The sequence below is a fragment of the Boleophthalmus pectinirostris genome, unplaced genomic scaffold (genome assembly GCF_026225935.1).
Source record: "Boleophthalmus pectinirostris isolate CB_2022bp ecotype Guang Dong unplaced genomic scaffold, ASM2622593v1 HiC_scaffold_21, whole genome shotgun sequence".
Taxonomy (NCBI): Eukaryota; Metazoa; Chordata; class Actinopteri; order Gobiiformes; family Gobiidae; genus Boleophthalmus; species Boleophthalmus pectinirostris.
Window position 1 is genome coordinate 8,671,649 of NW_026571175.1, and position 24,124 is coordinate 8,695,772.

General features: G+C 37.8%; 1 protein-coding gene across 1 annotated transcript in view; it reads left to right on the plus strand.

The window, feature by feature from the left end:
• Positions 1 to 24,124, plus strand: part of med30 (mediator complex subunit 30) — a 75,462-nt gene that overhangs the window by 16,156 nt on the left and 35,182 nt on the right. Inside the window, exon 4 of the mRNA XM_020939313.2 lies at positions 1,672 to 1,773. Within this exon, the coding sequence (XP_020794972.1) occupies positions 1,672 to 1,773 (102 nt within the window). The remainder of the gene's footprint in view (positions 1 to 1,671; positions 1,774 to 24,124) is intronic.

The window sequence follows — 24,124 nt, forward strand, 5'->3', positions numbered from 1 at the left end:
CTTTTTATGTCAGTGAGGTCAAGCAGTTGTCTCTACCAGCCCAAGTTACAGGTGATATCTGTGGCGAGGCAAGCATTACGCCAGTCTCGATAACTATATCGACTTATTGTTCAATAGATGATAGATGGAACAATATCTTTTAGAGCTCAGTTAGTGCTGAGATTTTTCTTACATTAGTTGTAATATAAGATTTGTCCTGTAGAGGGCTGAAAAAGTAACTTCTGTGGCTAATTACTTTTTCATTCTGCTATGTATTTGTTGCAGCTCATGCCTTTCAGTGATATATTTAAATAATGGTTTGCTAGAATTTGCCTGCTTTATTGTTATTGTGTCAGTGACATAAAGAAGAAATTTGTTATCATGATGGGCCTAGCAAACATGTTAATGTAAGAATGCATTTTTCCAAGGTGTTTTTTTAGCAGTTAAACCATGTATAATGAAGAAATGCAATATTGGATAGGGTGACCAAATGTCAGTTTTTCCCCGGACATTTTTCACATCCTGTTCTGGCTGTCTGGGTTTTATTTATAAAGTGATGCAAATGTCCGGGTTTTCATTATCTTTCATTGGGGCCATTAAATTGAGCAGCTCTCGTAGCTCTGTAACTCAGAAAGAGCGAGCAGACACAAACAGTTGGTCAGCCTGGAACATGCCGAAGCACAAATGCGCATTTAACGATGACTTGTTCAAGAAGTTCCCCGCTTTCCGTCCTGGTCGGGACAAGTGTGAGGCCATGTGCACAGTGTGCAAAACAGGCACATGTTTAGGTGTCCAATGGTGGTGCCAGGGACCTCAAAGCTCACCAGGACACCGAAAAACATTAAAAAGCTTTGTCAGGTGAGAGTAGCTCAATGTCGATGACGAGACCCCACCTCTCACCCCCCGTATGGTGCCCTGGTTTTGACAAACGTAAATATGGTCACACTAATACTGGATAAGCCATACTTTGGAACATAGGTCTAAACAATGACATCTCTATGGAGACAAGCTGACCCCCACCAGAAAAGTTACATGAAATTAAACTGAAGTTTTAGGCATTGATGATTTCAAAACTAAACTAAATAAAACAAACAAACCTGTGAGGAAACACAGTCAGTTGGTGTTATCTTAATGTTTAAAAAGTATTCACAGAAAATCCAACAATTTTGAGCAATTTTTCCAACATAACAAAACAATTTTGGCAAAAACAACATCGTCCTTGGTGAAGATGGTGTAATTTTACAAAATACAAAATTGATGTGTTTTTGTTTATCATCTAAATATTCATGAGATCCAAGGTTTTCTGTTTAGTACCTGCTTCCTCCCACTACCAAGGACATTTTTTAGAGCTGACACTGACTCACAATAAAAAACAGGATTTTCATACACGTTGTTTTAAGTTTGATTGACAGGTGAGATGTGCCTGATACATTAATTACGTTTTAGAAGATGCAGTGGTCTCTAGGGGGTGCGCTTATGTCCCAAAACATTTTCTACACCTAATTCCATCTCCTTTTCTTTTACTTTTCCAGATCGTCTTTTGATTAATGACTCTTTCTTTTAATAATCTTTACATAGCTTAGACTTTTTCTACTTTTACTTTGGCTACTAACTTTTGAAAGACCATCATTACATACTTGGAGTCCTCCTACATCGATCATTCTAATACAAATGTCCATATTTTTATTACAGCTGCTTATTCCTTTTGTGGAAGACGACGGGTCCAAGCTGGAGGACCGCTCCACGAGTCGAACCACGGCTGAAGAAAGAAGAGAGATCATGGAGGTCAACAAGGTACTGATGTGGAGTGGTTTAGCTTAACTGTGTGAAGGCTGTGCTAGTGTAAGGGAGCACTTAAAGAGCACTATGTTATGCATTCTTGTGGCTTTAATTCCCTTTTAAACATGCTTTTGGGTGCCTTAGGAGAAGTAGTTCACATTTTATAACTTAAAATCATGTCTGCATTTTGAAAACACATAATAAAGTATCTGTATGCATTTAGGCTCTGCTGTCAGCAATGGGAATGAACAACAGGAAATAAACAAAATACCTCATTAGGCTCTGTGAATGCTAAGGTAATAGAATCATGCATTTGTTGTGAACACAATTTGACCTCAGAAAGACTCCAGTGATGCTTTACAGACTTAAAAACTGCATAGGAGATTGTCAGATTTTTACCTGTGATGACACAATCCGGAATGCAAACAGTATTTTTGAATGCTCAGAGAACCATTTTGGATTAAAGGGTAAATTAAAGGACATTCAGTTTTGGATATCTTGGCTTTGAAAAGACTTGTGTGATTTGTTACTGGCTCTGACAATGTGCTGGATGTCTCTCCTCTCACTTCATTCCCATTTTTTGCTGCCTACTATCCTGTCTTAACAAACTCTAAAGGGGTTAAAATATTGTACATGACATATTATGTATTGATATGTATTATCTTAATGTACTATATCACAAAGATCAGTTCAATCTAACTGCATCTGGTAGGGCATCCAGTGTAAAAAATCTGTACAGATCTATTGGTGTATCAACCTCTGAGCACAACTGAGATGTGACTGCGTTAGATGGAAATGCTCACTCTATTTGTACCAGTTAATGTGAATAGCTTTCAACTTGTCCATATCTCTGAATGTCTCTGAGGCTGAATAGTTAATTAACTCTCTAATGAAGTTTTGCTCCAATATCTTTAAAATTATTTATCAGAAAGTGGCATTTTATCCTTTGAAATGAATAGATGTTTATTGTAAAGTTTACGGCTTTGCTTTTTTTTCATAAAACAAAGCACCAAACCCATTAGAGTGGCCTTCTCAGCTGCAAAATGGGACATAATGATCATTTGGATTTAAATTCATTATCCTCCAGCGTTTGTGCCATTAACCTGCAGCTTTAATTGTTGACTTTCAATTATTTTGAGAGCGTCTCTGGAGGTTGTAAAAATGTGTTTGGCGCTAAACAAAATGACGCGGTTACACTAGATAAATTTTATTGCTGATAGAGTTTTTCTTTACAGGCGCTGGCGTTCTAGTGAGATATGCTTCCCATAAGAAACCGACCGGGAACATGCCAAAACCAATAAAAAAGTTTGTACTCATGTGTTAAGATATCCTTGCACACTTCGTTCAATCAGATTCAAATATTCATAGGCCTGTCATGATAATTACTGTATTGACTATATTACTATATCGTTAAATAAGTGACTTTTATGAGTAATTATTGGTTCATTCTGTTATTTATTTGCTAAATAACCTTTTAATGACAGACTCTATTTCAAAATGGTTTACAAAGATGATCTTGCATTATTTTTATTGTGTCAGCAACATAAATTTGCTTCAATATTATCATTTATTGCAGTATAACTCTAAAGCAATATACCATGCTTTAGAATTTACTATCATGATAGGCCTAAATATTCATCATGACGTTGTGTAATTTGTAGAACTGATCTTATTAGTGGATTTTTTTTGGTACCTTTTTATTGAATAGCACACATAATCTAGTAACATGTAGGTTTGTCAAAAATGCATACCCAGATAACTGATCACGTAAATAGGACAGAATTTGAATAGAATTTTTGAATAATTTTTGAATGGTCTGTGTATCAGAGCTAGTATAAGACCATATTGTAATACTGAAGAAACTGAAAGAAACTGTATTGACAAAATAGAAATCACACATCATATATCACGCTATATCAAAAAGGTGGTGTCCCTCTGAGGCATCTGTAGTTTGAATTTCCACTTTGATTTTGCATCTAATTTGAAACATAACAATGGCCATACTCTTTATTCTTTTTTTTATGGAAATTCTGAACCAACAGTTGCTACAGCTTTGACAGTGAATGGGGTGAATGGCTGACAGCTCTATAGGAGACAGAGGAGCACAGACGTGCTGATGTCTTGATGTTTTCTTGTGAGGTGTTGAAACCGCGTCACTCTTGTAAAAGCCTCAGTTTGATGTATTTCTGTCAGGGATGAGATCGCTCGCTCACTTGGAGATGCTCCCTGACACTTAAAAGGGACGAATATGAGGCGCTTTTCAAAGTAATGTACCTTTCAGTCAATCAAGTGTTGCAGCCTGTTGGAGATACCTCAGAATTTCAGACTATTTCTTGCAGATAAAATAGCAATGTTTTTTTGCACTTCAGAAGCTTCAAAATAATCAGTTTGTTTAGGTTTTAAGTTTTTATGTTAAAGCAGACTTATTATGCAAATTCTGTTATACTTGTTTCCCCTCACCATTTACACTCTAAAACTCCAAGTTGTATTTGGAGTGATTTGTGCATTTTTTTTTTTTTCTCTTTTTTTCAATCAGCCTCTGTTTTCACTGCCCCTGGGACATGCCCACTCCTCTGTATTTACTCGATTCTCCAGTGTCATTTTCTTAATCAGTAATGTGATTATTTTTGTATAAGTGGAAGAAAAACTCTGCTGACAACTTCACGGCTCTTTGTTGTGATGACGTTCACAGCAATGTCAACTCCTACTGGACACCGCAGTTTTCTAACGCGGAAGTCAGCTGACTTGTTTCTTTTACTCAATTATTTTAAATGAATACTGCAATTTAAAATGTGCAAATTATAACATAATGACCCATGGGTGTTACAGATTATAACTGTATAGCAAGCACAAGCACAATATGTCTTCTTTAAAGGTGCACTTTATTCAGTTGCAGGCACTTTTATTGCTCTAATGCACTTAAAAACAAATTACACTGAGTCTGGTTCCCTCTCCAGAGATCTAATATGTAACTTGGTTTGATGCTGTCACCTACTTGTCTCCATGGAGATAAATATGTATGTATCAGTTGTAGAATACAATATGTATTTTCTTACACTTGAATTTAACCAAAACAAAATGTGCTCCAGTTTTATTACATTAGTGAAAAGACTGGTGGTATAATTGCTTTTGTACAAATTGTGTTCTGTGTGTTGCCTCCTTCCTTTTGGCTCCTCTGCTCCTCTCAGCAGTGTTTTGTTTAGTAGCTCGTGCTTTGCACCTCCAACAAGACCATTGTTGAGATGAAACAATGAGCTCTTGTAGTAAATACATTGCCACTGTAGAGAAAAGTAAAGTCAATTCAAACATGTTAAGTTGCACTGCTTATGCTGCACTGTAGCCTCCACTGCTCCTGACATGTGGACTTCAGATACCTTGAAGGACATTATTTTGTTGTTTGTGTCTGAACAGTACCTTTTAGCAGTACACTGTCTGTACTGTACCTATACACATTATGATATTATAAAGTAGGCCTGGGTAATATACAATGTATATTTTATTGTTATTTAAAAAAAACATACATAACACTTAGGCTGCATTTCAGACTGCAGCCTGACGTGACCCAAGTCAGATTTTTTGGGCCCCTATGTAACCTGTATCTGATCATTTAATGACAGATCCGATTTTTTCAAATGCGACCCAGGCCACTTCGAAATGTGGTCAAAGCGCATGAATCTGACCTACATGTTCTCAACAAGACACAAACGTCACTATTCTGCGCTGAAGTAGGTGAAAATTGTTAATGAACTCTGTGTCACTGAAGCGAAGCACATCGCCACTCACCACTCTTGGCTTCGTCTCCACATCCACACGTTCCTTTCAACGGACGTCGCTGCCGCTGCCCCACAAAACGCCACGGCCAAAAACCTCGTCCTTCTCCTTCTCAATCTCCTCCTTAAAACAAGTAAGTTGTTCATGTTCTGGCTCCGGTACAAGAGAAACTTTAAAATCGCCAGGTGCTCAATGCTTGCATCCATGTTTGGACAACTTCCTTAAACACAGAGTACGCTCGCTGCGGTTGATGTCATTGTGTCCTCCAGTGCTCATGCGGGACACTTTTGAGCCGTTTACCGTTCACACTGGAGTCACATACAAGTCGCATTTAATTGGAAATGTGAACGATCTCACAAAAACATCAGATTTCCCCAAAAAATCGGAATTGAACATTAAGCCCTGCAGTCTGAACGTAGCCTTAAATGTGCATTGTGATACGTTTTCTTGTGAAGGGTCCTTCAAATGCTTTTCTCCATATAGTATAGAGGTATAGAGTAAACCTTTCTATCTTCATGGAGACCAAACCAAACCAAGTTACAGGTCAGAGCTTTGGAGAAGAGACTCCACTCACTCATCAGAATGCCTGTTTTTCTAGGTATTTTAGAGCAGTAAAACTACCTGGAATTGAATAAATATGCGTTGTTAAAATACTTTTACATACTGGAAATTTCCAAGCAGAGCAATGACATATGACCATAGAAATAAGCAAGTGACGGACCCCAACCAAAATGTTGCATAGTGCAACTTTAAGATTCATAGACAAGACTGTGTAACACCCCTTCACACAAAGAACAAATAATTTTAAATGTTCCAAATCACACATCAATATTTCCTCTGGACCCAAAGGCCTGGTGGTGCTCAGATTAAATTAAATATAAACTAAAGTTAGAAATGTCTAGTTTCTCTAATCAAATGTAATCCAGCTAGCCCATTAGTTTTTATTCACTGCTATCAACAACATGGCAAAGCAGAGCTAATCTCTCATCTGTCTCACCACGAAGTTTCCTATGTGTGTGTGCTCTCTGGTGTGCAAAGCAGTAGCTACAAACAAAGACTTAAAAACCATGACAACAACTGTTCTAATGAAGTAAGAGAAAAACACCGCTCATAAAAACATGAATAATACTAGACATAACCTTATTACAATTTATGACAATTTACTGACCATGTGTAACACTAGACTCCACAGAGGCTGACGCAGGTGAATTTTAAAAGGGGCATTACACTGTGGCCGATAGACATGGCTAAGTGACCGCATCAGAAATACTGGACCAATTCTCGAGTTGTTTCTGCACAATAGTGTTGTGTGTCTAAACCTGAAAACACTGTGTGGACAATGGAGAGGGCCAGAGCTACAGATAAAAACACATCATGCATTATTTAGCAGCCTGTTTTACCGCAGCTCAGCTCTGGATTGTTTTGTATACATTGAGTGACAGCGGGAGAGCTTTTGTTCTTTTCTCCCATGCACAGTGAACACATCGGACATGTTTGGAGAGAGAGGAGAGCCCATGTATTTTACTGACGTCTCTCCCTGCCTTTGAACGCACCGTGCCTAGCTGCTGACATTCTCCCATGCGCAGTGAACACATCGCACATGTTTGGAGAGAGCCAATGTGTTTTACTAGGCCTGTCATAATAACAAATATTGATGTGTGGTAGATTGCTTAAGTAAACATCGACGATAAAAGATCATATTTAGAGATCGAGTAATATGAGTTTTTGCATGGCTGACACAAACCACAGACAAAACATGTCATATAAAACTGACAAATATAAAACAGACTTATAAAAGTCAGAAAGAGTCAATGATTCTAGGGCCGATTTTTATTATTTTCCCCAAATTATGTAATTAAAATTTACTACAAACTCATCCAGCATCCTTTTTAACTACAGATTAGATAACAAAAGAGTGTAGTCACATTTGGTGCAGTGCCCTAAGTGTTAACGTAACACTTCATGCATCATTTTAGGCAGCATATTGGCTCAAACAGAATATCGGCCTCTGGAGATTTTAGGCCGATCTCGATACACTAAAAAGTGCAAAGATCAGTCCGATATATATATCGGCCAAACAATATATCAGTCTCTAATAATATTGAAACTGCTTTATGCCACTGACACAATAACCCTAAAATAAGATTATTCCCCCAGAAACCTATTCTAACTTAACAATATACACTTAGTACTTACAATTAGTTATCAGTTTGTGTATCTGTAATCATTGTATCTATAATGAGTCATACATGCTGTTAATTTAACCTTCTATAGCTCAAATACTGCCAAAAATAAACAGACATTTCTCACTAGTGCAAAGAAAAGGTACACACAGTAATTGTTCCATCTATCACATATTGTCTGATAAGTTGATATAGTAATTATTGTGACTGACCTGTTACCGACATCTTCCTGCCATCGCTCCATGCACGTTGAACTAGTAATATCACGATACTAAGATTTCAAACTTGATTTTGATACTAAGGAATGACTCGATACTCATTACTGATTCCAATATGTAATAAAAACATGCTTTATATAGGCAATTGAATGTCATTTTCAACATTAAATTGTAGTACTTTCTTTTATATATCCATGTGGTCTTTCGCTTTTGCTAGTTCTGATATAGCTCAAAATCATTCTAAAGCTATTCAAGAAAAGTTCATTTCTGTCCTGTTCATGTGACTTTTTTAGTATCGATACCTGCTCAAATGAGTATCTAGTTTCAATACTAGTTTTAGAATTGATTCGTATCTGATTGCCAGTACTTTTAACAACCCTACATTGAACACATCGGACACATTCTGAGAGCGAACCAATACTTTTTTTCTGACATCTCCCTGCCTTTGAACGCACCGTGCCTAGCTGCTGCCTTGTACCCGGCCGTGTGCATGCCAAGCCAAGCGGAGTGCAATGATAATGGTTTGAGGTCAGGGATGTTATTTTTAAGAGCCCCGGTCACTCGGCTCCCCTGACTGCTTTTAAACGCTAGCACTGCGGTGAAACATTGCACTGACCCCTGCTGCTCTCTGCTCCATCCAAAACAAACACGCGCATTTTCACACGAAGCCTCTGTGCCCACTGAGCCGCCGGTGAAAGCTAGCTCGATAAATAACCCGGCGCTTATAACAAGGCTTTAAAATCCATTTACTTTTTTATTTTGCTGCTACAGAAGTGTTCCCACCATAGAGCCTTTTAGTGTGTGCAAGTAATGGTGCTGCAGCCAAACTGACAGGACATGTAAAAATGAGATATCAATGGCAAGGTTTGATGATGCTATACTGGAAAAACAAGAAAATATGTGTGATACTGTGGTTTCATAATTAGGCATTTTAGTAGTAGATGAGTTATTGTGATCTACATTCTTGGGTGATGCTAGAAGCTCTGTCCTGTCTGAGCTTTTGACCATAAAGAGCTGACATAGTTGGAACTACAACAGGTGAGATGATTTGTGTTGCTAAACAATCCCCTCACATAAAATACACAAACTAACTAGCCAACAGTTTTTCACTCACACCTTTTTGGTTGAAACAGCCTAAACAGGACCATGAACTCTCATATTATTGCAATTTCTGGACTGTTGAGTGCACCTGAATATAAGTAAACTAAAATCAACTAAATTTTAAAAGAAAAAAAATGTGTACATATATAGGTCTCACTTGTCTACAAGCTGCAGGTGAGATATTTATACAGAAAGATGGTGCACAGGAAGATTTTTATTTTTATTTTAAATTAAATACTGGTACATGCTTTTTCTGAACAGTACCTGTCACATGGCAGTAAAATGACAGTATTAGAACAGTATTATCAAATTATGTCAATTTGCGCTCTACCATGCATGTCTCCTGCAGAAAGAGCCGCTGTCCTGTTTGGTATCATTTCAGTGTCTTGGAGGATTTCAGCAGATTTCAGGCTAGTTGTATCGCTCAGGTATGAGTGTGCATTGTATAACCCTGAACATTCTGCCAATAGAGATACATGCAGAACATCCCCACCGTGATGTCACATCAAAACTATCAATATTGCCATTTTAGTACATATATTTCAAGCATTCGTAATGAACACATTTTCCTTCTATTCCCATAAGATCGGATAAGTGAAGATTAGTTAAAAATACAGATGGCTCAATACAATGTCAACAAAGCTCCAACAAAAGCTGGAATTTAAAAAAAGCTAAACATAATTGGAACGATTTTCATATTTAAGGCACAAAATTAACTTGCAACTCACTGTTCCTTTAATTGCCAATTTGTCACAATTATTCCAATTAACGTTATAGCTCTAGTTTTACTACTAAGGATTAAAAAATATAGATATTTTTGCTATTACAAATCATTGATATACATTAACCCCTGGTTAAAGTGAATACACAAAACATTTAATTTTTTGTCTTGAAAACATTAACAATTAACAATGTGACTGCCATGTCTGAGTGGTGTTTATTTCATTTAAGGCCACATATTATGCCATTTTCTGTTGTATGTTATAATGTTGTTTCCTCATCACAAACATACCTGGAGTAGTGTTTTGTTTCACTCAAATGCATGTTTAACCCACACATCCTGCAAATTTACAGTAGTTCTTCTCTAAAACAGAAAACACTGTTCCACTTTGTGATGTCATGTGGTAACACAAGAAGTGCTTTTTAAATTCCTTACAACTTAATTAGAATCAACTGGATAATCTTAGCTGTGGAATTTCCAATTTCTGCAAAACAAAAGGAAAAAGATAGCTGTTAACTTTGAAACTACCTCATCGTGATATCGCAAGGTGGAACAGAGCATTTTGAACTTTGGAGATGAAGACAGACCAATAAACCAGGATAACTCACACAAGTGTGAATGAAACAAAACACAACTCTAGGTATGTTTTGGACAAGGTAACAACAGTTTAACTTGGCTTAAAGAACACAAGAGTCAACTATGAATAATATAGGACCTTTTAAAAGTAACAACAGTTTCTATATTATCTATATCCATTTGACATTTAAGATATGACTTCTTTATTACAATGATAAATGCTAGTGTTCTATTACTCTTTGTTAAGCCTCTTCTTATGCACATAAAACACACTGTACCAGCCATATAAAAGTGTAAAATGACGCTATTAGCAGCTTGGTTTGTTGGTTATAAATGGCCTTATTTGCAGTTCGACCTTGCCCCTATGCAAAACATTAGCATGCAAATTGAGTCCTGTTGAATTATAGTGCCATGTATACAGATGGCGAAGAGTCAACCCTTAGGAAACTTCTATACTTCCATTTTAACACTACGCCCTCAATAACTATATAGACAAATGAACTGCTGCTTTGTGTATTGCCTCTCATCTCAACACCTCAGCATGGATGAAAACAGCTTGATAAGAAAGGATTTTAATATTGATTTCCTGTCGTGACTCACTTTTCCCTGAGAATAAAGAACTTGAAGTAAATAACCCACTCACATATTAGCGATTAGTCTTGATTAAAAGCTAACACCACAGTTATTTAAGTGTAATTTATACACAGCAGAGGACATAGGACTCTAATATAGGAGAGATAGATGACTTTTAAACAAGGGTCTATTGAGCCGCTAGCTCAATAATCGCTTTTTCTATGGTTATAAAATAGGTCATTTACAAACAACATATTTTTCATTCTGGTTAATTCAATTTACTGTGAGGGTTGGAATGGGATGCGCCAATAGCATGTAAGGACTAGCAGATATCAATTTAAACAGTAGATTGTTTGCTGGATTGAAGAATATTGCAAATTATGAATTCGCAATATAGTTCAGCAACTGACATCCAATTGACAACAATGTGAGTAATGTTAGACCTTACTAAGAAATATACCAGGTATGCCATTTAGCACTTAAATTTCTACTTTATACCACTTTAACCAGTAGCTTAAGTATCTCAAAAGCTATACACAGACTGCAGTGTAGTAGTCAGAAGTGAAAGTGGACGGGAGGGAACAATGTGGATATAAAAGGAAAAAAATTCTATTATTTCATTTCATTATTATTTTGCCATTACTTGCAGCACTAATAACTTTAACGTAACAATTTCTTCTTTATACTTAAGTACACATGCTTCTTTGCCTCACTTTCACCACAACAAAAACAACCTCAAAAGAGCAAAACTATTGAATCTGTATATTAACAATAATAACTTTACCTGCCCCCTAGAGATGCACGGGTGGGCTATTTTTTTCATCCGCAACCGTATCACTCATCAACTCATCATTCGTCCGCTATCCAGTTCCACCCATGGTTTTTGACCAATTTTCAAAACCGCACCTTGATTGCCGAGTTTCGAGTTTTTTATTTGGAGTAGTTAAGGGCGAAGTATATTTCTGCGTCAACTCAACACACACTGCTGCCGTTGCCTTGTCAGCGTCAGTTTTGATTTATGGATTTGTGTCGAGGTCAATGCGCCGCCAAGTAATTCATCGCCACAACACTAGGAAGCTGACGTATTATCTCTGAAAAGTTTGAACCATCTCCAACCCAGTAGAAGCACAGAACAGACTGACCATTACCAGATCTCTCTGTCACAGAAAGAACACATACACATACAACACCGTGTCCTTTTTAGGTCCAACAGAAGTTGACCGCATCAGGGCACAAGGAGCGAGTATGTTTTTTCAGTACTAATAGTCTACGCAAATTAGCCATGTGGTTGAACCAATTTGCGATCCACCAAAATGTTTGATAGCTGCACCGATATCCAGCAGCAGTATCAAATCGGTGCATAAAATATTATTAATTTATTGCGTAAAACCCAGCAATTGGTTCATAACGGACAATCAGAAGAGTTTGTGAAATCCCTCAGTTGTCCAATTAGGATCCATAGCAAAAGAGAACTTCAATTCTGTCAACTGGACAAAAGTTTTTTTGATCGATTAACGTTTCAGTTTCTCCTTTGCAACCAGAGGGTATCTGTCTGACAAGCAGACTAGACAACATTATCCTCAGACCCTCCTTTTTGGCAAGGAAGAACTCCAAAACCCAGTGGGGAAATTGTAAACCTTGTGGAGAGCCATAGTACAGTGAGGGGCTCTGGGTGTGTGGCACTGTACCTGTTTTTGGTGTCATATCTGGTTGTGATTGTGGCCAGCTGTGGTGCCAGTGCAGACAGCAGCTTGTGGGAGTTAGCACTGTTACTGTGATCAGCAGATCTGTGATACAGGGGACAGTGGAGGCAGATGTTTGGGAAAAGGCTTACATCTGCTGCTCTGTGCCTGACCACTACAGAACAGGACATCTCTACATCATCACAAATTTTAAAGGGCCCATATTACGCTATTTTATGCATATTTAGGCTGTGTTCTGGCGGAGATGCCGAACCGTGAGATACCAAAAGGTGAAAGTGCGGATCAGGGCACAATGACCAGGGGGGTGGGGAGGGTGGCCACCTTAACTATAAAGCGCTGTGGGAAACACTGCTAATGTGCACGCCATGGTGTCTTTGGACCAATGGGAGCGAGAGCTGCTAGAGTGGGCTCAGAGCGGGGCTTGGCTAAGTCTTACAAAGCTAACTTTTTGGAGCTTTGAGGATTTAAATTTTGAAAAGCTTATGTTGTGAAAATAGAAAATCCCTACAAAATCTGACCTTTGTGAAAGTTATCGATGCCCTGTCAGCCGAACACGGGCAGTTTGAATTTCCAAAAATGCACTGTGGTTCTATGGGAATATTCTTTCTTGGCCCAAGCTATCATTCATTATTCGGTCTCGAGCTGGGACAGAGGGGTAATGCCTTATCCAGTTTTTATTATAGATCCATGGACTCACCTGTGTTCTCTGGCCTTTGTCTGTCAAGTCATAACTGTCCCACTATCACACAGCATTAATGTAGATAGAATCTTGTGGTGTTAAGTGAGAATACAAGGAGAGTTGGCAAATCTAATTACAGCTTTAATTTCTTCTCTGTTTTGTTGTCAGCAATTTTGGGGAGAAAAATCTTATTATATTTTAACTTTTGGTTGGGTGGTCCACCATCTGCCTTTCTCCATAAAGAAGTTATTGCTTTGCTTGGAATGTTCCCCAGCAACATTAAACTTGTCTGTATTGTATGTATTCATTCATTGCAGAACAAATATCATGTAAAACGTGCATTCTTGTTGGAAGTATGATCGCCTCTCCACAGACCTGACCTGTAACTTGTAGGGGTGTAACGATATCAAAGTCTCACGATACGATATCATCATGGTATGAACCTCATGGTACGATATTTATTGTGATATCGTAGGAAAGCTCACAATATGGTGGGGAGGCTCACGATTAGGGATGTAACAATATCAAAATCTCTCAGTATATTTTCATGATATACATCTCACAGTACGATATTTATTGCGATATTTTGTGGAGGCTAACAAAACTATGAATATGCTACTTTTTCCTCTTAAAATGCCTTGACAAGACTTAATCGAAAGAACTGAGACTTAAAAGTGCTTAGAACTGTTATTTCTTCTTGTAGTCTACACTGAAATGGAGCAAAGGATCATGGTCTATGTAGTTCTTTGTCTTTTTTTTTTTTTTTAGCTATTGCTGCACCATAACTCTTAATTTAAGCAAAGAGACTTGTAATTCAATATATTGTGTTGATCCACGATATTATTGTGAAAACTTTGACGATACGATGTCACGATATTTCGGTTATTGTTACATCCCTAGTAGCTTTGCTTGATGATTTGCCTCCCTAGAGATAGAAAAGGTCTATTGAAAAAATACCAGATTTTTTTTGTTTTCTTAATGCAGTTTATAGCTGAAACATGCATTTAATGGTCCTGCTTAGGTGTTTGATTTTCAACAAAAATGGAGACTGAGTAAATGAAAAAAACTGTCTAATTCTAGCTAGTACAGATTATAGTCTAACAAGCCTCAAATAGAGCAGTGTCTACAGTTAACATCACACCACCAGGGAATGTTGATAACATCAGCTGCGGAATGTATCAATTGTCAGCTACTTTATTTTGTTTACCAATAGCAAATTATGCAAATTGAATGCAGAGAATCCATAGAGTAGAGTTACTGTTTTGGCACCTATAGAAATAAAGTTGTGAAGTTCTGAATACGTTTGAGAAAGTTGTTGAGGAGGCGTGTGTGTTTGTGCAGAGGAGGAGGAAAAAGCCCGGATTGGAAGCTCGTCTGCAGAAGTGGAAAGATTGTGTTTTGGAACAAATTGACTGTTGAGGCAGGGAAACGGAGGATGGATGAATGACCTGACAGATCACAGCGCTGTCTGAGAGAGTGGACGTGTGAACTGGAGAGGAAAACAATACAGCGGAGGTGGAAAAATTCAGCTTTTTTTTAAATGGGGAAAAATATATGGACCAGCAGCAATGCCTTCTCATATACACGATAGACAAGACATAAGTTCAGGGTTAATAAATGTTTGTCAAACCCTGCTCGCTAACAGAAAAAAGTGCAATGTATCTTGTGAATTTATTTGAAAACAATAAGTCTAATCAGGGCATAAGGGGCATAGACTTTAGTTTAGTTCAATGGACTTAACTAATAACACATACCCCTTACAACTAGGGTGTGTTGGATTCAGTTTAGCTATTTTTAAAACTTTTATCCAGTTGTATAAAAGAGTATTGAATTCTATCTCGTTCAGTTTGTACTATTTCAAAGAAGTAAATGCCTTTTGCAGTACGCCTGTGGTTGACTAAAGCAAGCTAAAGATTGACTAGTCGATCAGCAGGACATGTCAGAGGGGGGCTCTTAAAACTCTTAAGCACTTCTGTCTCACCCAAACTGCACTCTCAAGGCTACACCTGCACTGGAGTTCATGCAAAAACAACTATTAATGCAGAAAAAAAGTACTGAAAAGTGTATTAATATAAAGATTAAAGTTCTGAATTATGAGTTTAATCTGTCTTTTTGCATTTAAACACCAAAAATACCAAGGCCGGATTATCCATATGGGCCAGTGGCATGATGCCCAGGGCACCAACCATTCACAGCCAGTTGTAAATTTGTATGTTATTCACTTGAAAATGTTAAATGGCAATACATAGCTCGTGATTAACACAAATTTCATAATAACAATAACAACAATGATAATACTGAACAAATCAAGATTACATGTCCATTCATTCCCCATTACATATGAGAAATATACAAATAATGAAATCTAAAATGAAATGAAATGAAATATACAAATAATGAAATCTATTAACCTCAGTCTTAAAGCAATAGTGGCCAATACAGAGTAGGCACAGGTTTAGGATTAATGAAAGACTACATTTATAGAGCTGTAGACGTTGGTGCATTGGCAGTGTAAAGCCTTCGCCATTATGACCGACTCTTCACAAGGAATAACACAAGAGCGATGGCGCTACAGGGAGAAAATAGGTTTGCCTTCTGTCGAAACATGAGCGAGAGGGGGTTAGAGAGGAGAGATGGAGAGAGAGACAGAAGAGAGGAAGAGGGAGAGAGAGAGGAGAGGGTAACCGATGGGATGAAGAGAGAGGGAATAGATGGATAGAGAGAGAGGGAGGGAGGGGAGGTGTGAGACAGAGAGAGAGATGGTGAAAGAAAAGAGACTGATAGAGAGAGAGAAAGAGAGAGAGCTGTAGATTGATGCACAAATGAAAAGATAAGACCAAACTGCAGCCAATCAAACTGATATGTCACTGCTGTCGAGAATTGCCTTTCCACTTCTGAACAGGACTTAAAAGATTTCATAAAAAAAGATGAGTCAATCAAAATTTAAATTCACCATAGCTTCAGGCAAATCGTGAACAACAATGGAACGCACCTTGACGGGAAAAGATAGGGTTTTTTTTTCTTCGCAGGTTTTCTCGAGCACAGTTGGGAAGCTGTTTACCCATAGAAAACCAAGCCGAGTGTACACCTTCTGCTTACAACCGGGAATAATGATAAAACATGGCTTGGTTTTCCTCTGTATACGTCAAAGCTGGAAATCCAAACTTAATCCCTGTCAAAATCCTCATCCCAAACACACCGCTGCTACCGATAGCACAGGAATATTGACACAGCATCTGCGTCACCCACAGAGCCGCTTTGACAGGTTCGGATTCTGTATTTTTAGTGATGTAAGGCTGCACAAATATTACTGATTTGTACTTGAGTTCTTCCTCTCATGTCCAATGTGGTAACAAATTATTACCAAACCTAAATTAGAATGGTTTATATGTAAGAAAGGGAAATGTTGGACTCCAGAGTTGTCCAAAGTTGGTTAGTAGAGAGACTTTTCAACTTGTGATATATGTGATGTACATTATGATAATTAATTGAAATCATAATTTGTTATTCCTTGGTGAGAGGGTGGGTCTAAGGATATTTTTGACTTGTTTCTTTTGAATATCAGTAAACTTGTTTGCCTTTATTGACCTTTATTTAGTTTTGTAACCTTGTTGGTTAAAGCTACTATTTGTCATTATTATTGTTATTGTTATTATTACTATTTGTTTATTTGATTTCAGTCCCCTGTAGATGGCAGATGTGAAGCCGTCCTCCCCTCACTTGTGCTCTCTGGTCTTCTTCTATCAGGTCAAAGCTGGCACACTATCAGACAGCAGTAATGTAGATAGCATCTAGTTCTGATATGTGAGAATACAACAGGGTTGGCTCAGCAAATCTAATTATGGATGGTAGCTTTAAATCAACAATTCTGTAAAGCTGTGGATGGACAGGGAGGACCCAAGGAAACACAGCTATCTTGATTCTTGTCATCTTTTAGTATGATTTAGGTTACAAAAACTTTTTAAAATATTGAATTTAAACAAGAATGCATGATAGCAATAGAGGTGGGAAATATACATAAAAACCTGATACTATCACAATTGTGTAAGTATGCAAATATAGTGATCCCTCGTTTATCGCACAGGTTACATTCTAAAAATAACCCGTGATAGGTGAAATCCGCGAAGTTATCAACTTTATATTTTACAATTATTATATCTGTTATTCATATCACCACACCCTTTCTACACTTTTTTTTCCAGACAGGACAGGTGCAACCCTTTTTGTATCCTTCTTAAAACTTATTGCTGCTCCTTATGTTATTTTCCTCCTTCTTTACGTAACGAACCAAAGATTCATTTATTCAGTACAATGCACCGCACCTGCACTGTACAACACTGCAGTACAGCATCACACCCGTGCAGTACAACACCCGCCCATTAACCCGAGATTATATAAAAATTTTGAGCTGCCTACACCATGGACTGACCCAGGACTAACCCAGGACTAACCCAGGACTAACCCAGGACTAACCCAGGACTAACCTAGGACTGATTCCAGGACTGAAGAGGAGGACTAAACCAGGACTGAAGTAGGACTAAAACCGGAGTAAAACCGGACTAAACCAGGGAATAAACCAGGGACTAAACCAGGGACTAAACCAGGAACTAAACCAGGAACTAAACCAGGAACTAAACCAGGACTAAACCAGAACTGAAACAGGACTCACTGTCGGGACGGGCTCGGAGGTGACCGCAGGAGAACAGACCCACGCAGAGCTCCACACCTCACGGAGATAAGCATGGCAATTGCCCTATCGCACTTTGTGGACACCTTGCTTGGGGTTCTCTCTCTTAAGCCCACGATTAGTCCTGTTTTAGACCTGGTTTAGTCCTGACCCACACGTGTGTAATTACTACCTGCCCGTAATACGCAATATGCGTTCATACACTGTAAAAAAGCACTAAAGCACTAAAAAAAAAAATCTACGAAACAGTGAGACTGCGAAAGGTGAACCGTGATATAGCGAGGGATGACTGTATACGGTATTGTCTATCTATGGGTAGCAGAATGATGAAAATGTAGACATGATGTTTCCATAGCAATTAACAATTTTAAAAAATATATCTTTTCTTTTGAGTAGGCAAAAGACCCTAAACCCATGGACAGTGACAGCCATCATATTTGTATTTTGTGTGTAATAAAGAGGCTCATGTCCAGCTAGAAGAGAGAAAAAAAAAAACAGGAATCATTTTGTTATATTGATATTTTGCAGCTGATGTGATCAACATGCACTGGGGGGGTTAACTGCTAACTGCAAGCACTGTTCTATCTGAGGCTTGTTAGACTTTGAGTTTTATTTTAGCACAATCTGGGTTTAGTTATAACTACAACAGGTGAAATGATTTGTGCTCTTTAACAAGATTCTCACACATAAAATTACACAAGCTAGCCTGCCATCTGTTTTCCAGTTAGTTAGTTCTCTCACCTTTTTTGTTGACAATCAAATTCCTAAACAAGACCATGAACACTTGTAATGATCACAGGCTCCTGAAAATGTGTTGTTTAAATCCATGTTGTATTATTTCAGACTTATTGCTAATATGCATTGAGTCACCATGGTAACTGCTGACCGTTTCACCATAGAGATACATGTAGAACAACCCCAGCGTGATGTGCAAAATACAGTAGTTGATTCCCACTGCATCTCATTGAGAACTCACTGAACCCATTTGATTAAGCCATTACAGTGTGAAAAACCACTACAAGCCTCTCATTATAAATCACCATTCACGCTCTGAACAGTTTTTCCTCGTCTTTATCGTAGCCCTGTTTGACGTTTGAAGCTGCCTCCCACCGCTCGCTCACAGGAGGCAGGAGTAAGAACAGGGCTGTGGTGAAATGGAGTCTGTAGAGGAGCCAGATTAATAGTAACACGTGGAGCTTTATGGGACGTCCTGCGTGTGAAAGATGGCCCTGCACTCGTTAGCTGTCGATTGGGGTAATTGCTGTTTGTCGGGGGCGCTCTGACGGATGGTGATGCAATGGGAAGAGGAGGAGGAGAGAGGAGAGAGGGAGTGGGGGTCATCTGTCTCTCTTGTGTCTTCAATACACAGAGAGAATTTTCCCTGTGTAATCCAATGCCGCTCTTGTTATCTGTCCTTGGTGGAGATGAACAATATGTGCTCGGGTACTAATATTGATATTGGCTGGTGTAAAACAAATCCCGGTATTTAATTGGTGACAGTGCTTTCTTCTTCTCTTATTTATGTATTAGCAATGTGCAAGTGTATTTAACCAGCAAAACATACCCTTCCTTCAGTCGGTTATGTCAGTCATGTAGATTCTAAACTAACCCAATATCATTTCCAAAGATAAACCATTTTATTGAATTTTTAAATTTCACCATTATATTATAGCAATATTTTTCATAGCTCCCCCATTTTCTATATGCCCATTCATCTTTCCTTTTTGCCCTCAGTGCATCAGACGAAAGACTGAGTTAAAAATATAAGAAATTTAAGCACTATGAAGAGTTAGGGATGGCTGATTTTCTTGACAGATTTAACACCAATTATTTTAACAAGGCTTTGTTAAAATATAAATATATTATAATATATATGTATATATAATAATATATATAAATATATGGAAATAGAACTGTGTTATATGACTGTATGTTCACACTAACATGTGAAGAATTATTTTATATCTCAGATGAATACATATTGTTAGTATTTTTACAGATGGGAAATGTAGGGGTGTAACGATATCCAAGTCTCACAATATGATATCGTGACGGTATGAACCTCACGGTACGATATTTATTGCGATATCGTGGGAAAGCTTACGATATGGTGGGAAGACTCACGATTAGGGATCTGACAATATCCAAATCTCTCAGTACGATATTTTCACGATATACATCTCACGGTACAATATTTATTGCGATATATTGTGGAGGCTAATATGCTACTTCCTCTTAAAATGCCTTGACAAGACTTAATCGAAAGAACTAAGAATTAAAAGTGCTTAAAACTGTTATTTCTACTTGTAGACTACACTGAAATGGAGCAAAGGATCATGGCCTGTGTAGTTCCCTCTGTCTTTTTTTTTTTTAGCTTTTGCTCCACCGTAACTCTTGATTTAAGCAAAGAGACTTGTCATTCGATATATTGTGATGGTCCACGATATTACTGTGAGAACTTTGACGGTACGATACCACCATATTTTGGTTATTGTTACATCCCTAGTGAAAAGTGAATTTGGGATCTTTACTTCAACTTAAGATAAATGTGTTGGCATTACTATGGATATTAAAAGCTAAAAATATCTATATCGGCAAATATCAGTTATTGGTGACAAGCCTCAAAAAGAAAACAAACAAACAAAAAAACTACTAAAGAGGTGGCTCAATTGAGATGAAAATGCAACAAATTACATTATAAACAAGGTAAAGTAAGGTACACTTTTTTTTCTCATAGGGAATGTGCCCTCTGCATTTGACCCATCCTTTAATGGGGCAATCTTCAAGGGCAGTTGGCATTTCAGTGCTACACTTAGGGACCCAGCTCCAAATCCGGTGCCAGTCTTGATCAGGACTATCTTGGTTGGAGGATTTTACCTTAGGGGGTCATGTTTTGGGTTGTTTTCTGATGTTACTGCGATTTTTATGCCCTTGTTAAAGCCTTGTACTGTATAAGAGCCAGTTACTCCCAGTTATAATTAATAGTGGAGCTTTATATATCTAACCAAATTGACGCTGTTAACTCTAAATGATGCTAATGACATTTTCTTGTATTACCATTAATAGCTAGATGAATAATTACTTCTGCTCTTACCTATTCCCACAGCTTCTTGAGTGTCACTTTTATCTGAGCATGTGTGAAAGTCAAGCTGTGTTGCCATGAATCTTTAAAATGCATTACCCAGAATTCAGTGGGGCCTAATGGGTTGCAATTGCTCAGCCTCTTTGCTGCAGTCTTCATATAGTACGTAATTGTGCATTTCAATTTAGTTTGTGCTCCAGTGGAAAAGAAAGACCAGAAATCAGTTTACCCCGAGTGACCACGAAATCTGGCTCTAATGAATATGCAGAGGTTTTAGTCATGCCGCCGTTAATGAAGGAAAACAAAGGCAAATAAATTCAGTAACAAGATTATTTCCGAGAGATCAAATTCGGTGCAGTTGGTTATGTTTTCGTAGCTTCTGCTCTCTCATCTGGCTATCCTAAGCTCTGTCCAATATGGCAGATTCTTATAAACCAATACCACCAAAACAAAATGTGTATCTATATGTCATGGTGTACTATTCCCATCACTTTTCCCATCTAGTTGATGTAAATGTTGATTGACTCAAAGGGTGTGATGTGTGGCACTGCAGTAAAAGCTATTGGATAAGTATATCTATGATTTAACCAGACAACAAACTGCACAAACAAGACTCAATATATAGTACGCAAAAAGAAGAATAAATGGACTAAGACATCACAGACCCATTTGTTGACTAAGTGACCAATCTCTCTAGTGTCATTTTTGAAAGCTTGTCCCTTTGTATCCTTACACAGAGAATACTTTACACATCCATTGATTTGTTTAAAGTGCCTATGACAGTTTGGCCTACTCCTTTTAATAAACACACTTCAGTTCAACATATTTAAAATTGAACTATAAATATTAGCATTTTTTCCCAGTTTGGCAATATTTTTTAGCTTTTTATTACTTTGTTGAAATAATACTGAAATAATGTTTCAGAAAAAAATTTGTTTCTTGTGTAAATTTTAATGAACTTGTTGTTAGAATTCTCCTAGTGTGATTTCATCAGTGTGTTTTAGAACTCTCTACTTCATGTAATATTCAACATATTTTTCTACTTTTCTTCACAAATTGCTTCTTGATTGGTCTAAAATTATAATTTATATTTACATGTTTTCTTCCACCAAGTTAAGTAGATTTTAGAAATTAGAGAGTCATCAAGCATTGTCTAAGCATTGATTAAACTGACTTATATCATTTTATTATAGACTTACTTCAACATTTTAGTTAATCATACTCAGTTTCTAGCCAGGCTGGCGCCACCTAGTGCTTCCACTCAATTGCATTTCTCTTCAGCAACTAGGTCAAGAGTCAAAATACAACAGACAGTTCACAAAAACCCCAGAAGTGCAAGTTCGGGCACGAGCCAATCAGCGAAGAGTCATATTTTCAGTGCTGTCAATGATTCTTGAGATCGAGGATTTAAAGCCGGAATAAAGAGAATGTTTGGTAAATTTCATCAAGGGGAAAGACTTTAATGCCCTTCTCCCTATGGGGTTTGGGAAAAGCTTAATATACCAGTTAGCCCCGTCAGCGGCGCATTACATACGTCACGACCAAATAGCAGAGATTGGTTAAAAAGACTGGTTAAATAAAATGATAAAAAGTACTGTTGAGCGAACAAAATCTAAGGCTGCGAGGTCAGACGGTTTGTACGAAGTAAAACGAAGTAAAACTGGCTGATCAATCAGGCTACTCAGTTTCACCTTATCATGCAGTATTCATTGGACTGCATCCTTTGTAATAGCTGGACTATTTTTTACAACATAAAAATCAATTGCAAATCAAACTGGCCGCACATTGATCTGTTTCTGACAATAACATTTTCCATTTTACCCCATAAAAACAACGCTCCATTCAACATTCCCTCCGCTCTCTAATTTGGTGTCAGTTTTTGCTCGGACCCTCCAGATGTCCGCGTGGTGCTTTCCAAGTCTCTACATTATGTTCGGTTGGTGCCTCTGTGCCTGATGGGCGCATGGAGAAGCTGGCTGGCTAACTACATGCCTGGTCCAGTGACTGTGCATTTCGCAGGACGGAGGAAGCAATGATTCACGGTGGGTCTTTCTGGACCGCTTGATAATCATCCCATCTGGGCACGGGACAGGCGCTCGTGTCATTGGACCATCACTCTTGGTTTGTTCCCCTGTCCTCTCTTTTTATGTGCTGTTTTCTCGTCCCGGGAGGCCTTGAACATGACCCTGAAGGCACGTTTAGTATTTGTGAACAGAATGGCTCCAAAGAATGGTGCCATAAACCAAACAGACGCCCATGCATTTTTATCAAGGAAGCAACAAAATACGATATAACTGTATTGGCAGGGTGCAATATCAAAAGTTACACTATATTAGCATTCACTATTACTTTTTACAATGTTAGCTTTTGCGGCTAAATGCGTTGTTTTACTGCATTGACATGGTTGAAAGTAAATACATAGACCATGATGCTTTGCTCTCTTGTTGCTACACCAAGATCTTGGTTGTTATCATTGTTTTTTTTTGTTTTTTTGCCCTAATCTTTTTCAATTCAGTTCCATGTATTTTTGTAAATCCCCAAATCATAACACAACACAATTACAACTTCATCTTTTTAAATAAGATAAGAATAAGAAAAGTAGCTTAAGTCTCCAGTGGCCTGACACCATAGATCCAAAGATAGCATGGTGCCCCCTGTTTATATTTCTAAATTTAAAAAATTCCATCCTCATATCAGGTGATCTGAGACTAAAATATGTTTTTAAAAATACCTATGTAACCTTTTCTAGTGAGAGTTTGTCACAATGTACATGTTATTGCTTTGAGTGAAACTGAGATTATATATATATATATATATATATATTATATATTTTTTTTTTTATTGTGTTTTTAAATGCCCAAAAATATTTAAAATATATTGTGCCTCTCCACAGATATGACCTGTAACTTGACAAACAAGAGGCCGCAACAACTACTATAAAAGTGACATCTTTTATGGTTTGGATGGCACATATCAGCTCCATCAGCATGTGCACCTGCTCTGAACACATGACTGGTGGTTGTCTAGCCTGTACTAAACCTTGATGACCACACCTGCCCCCTCCTTGCCCCC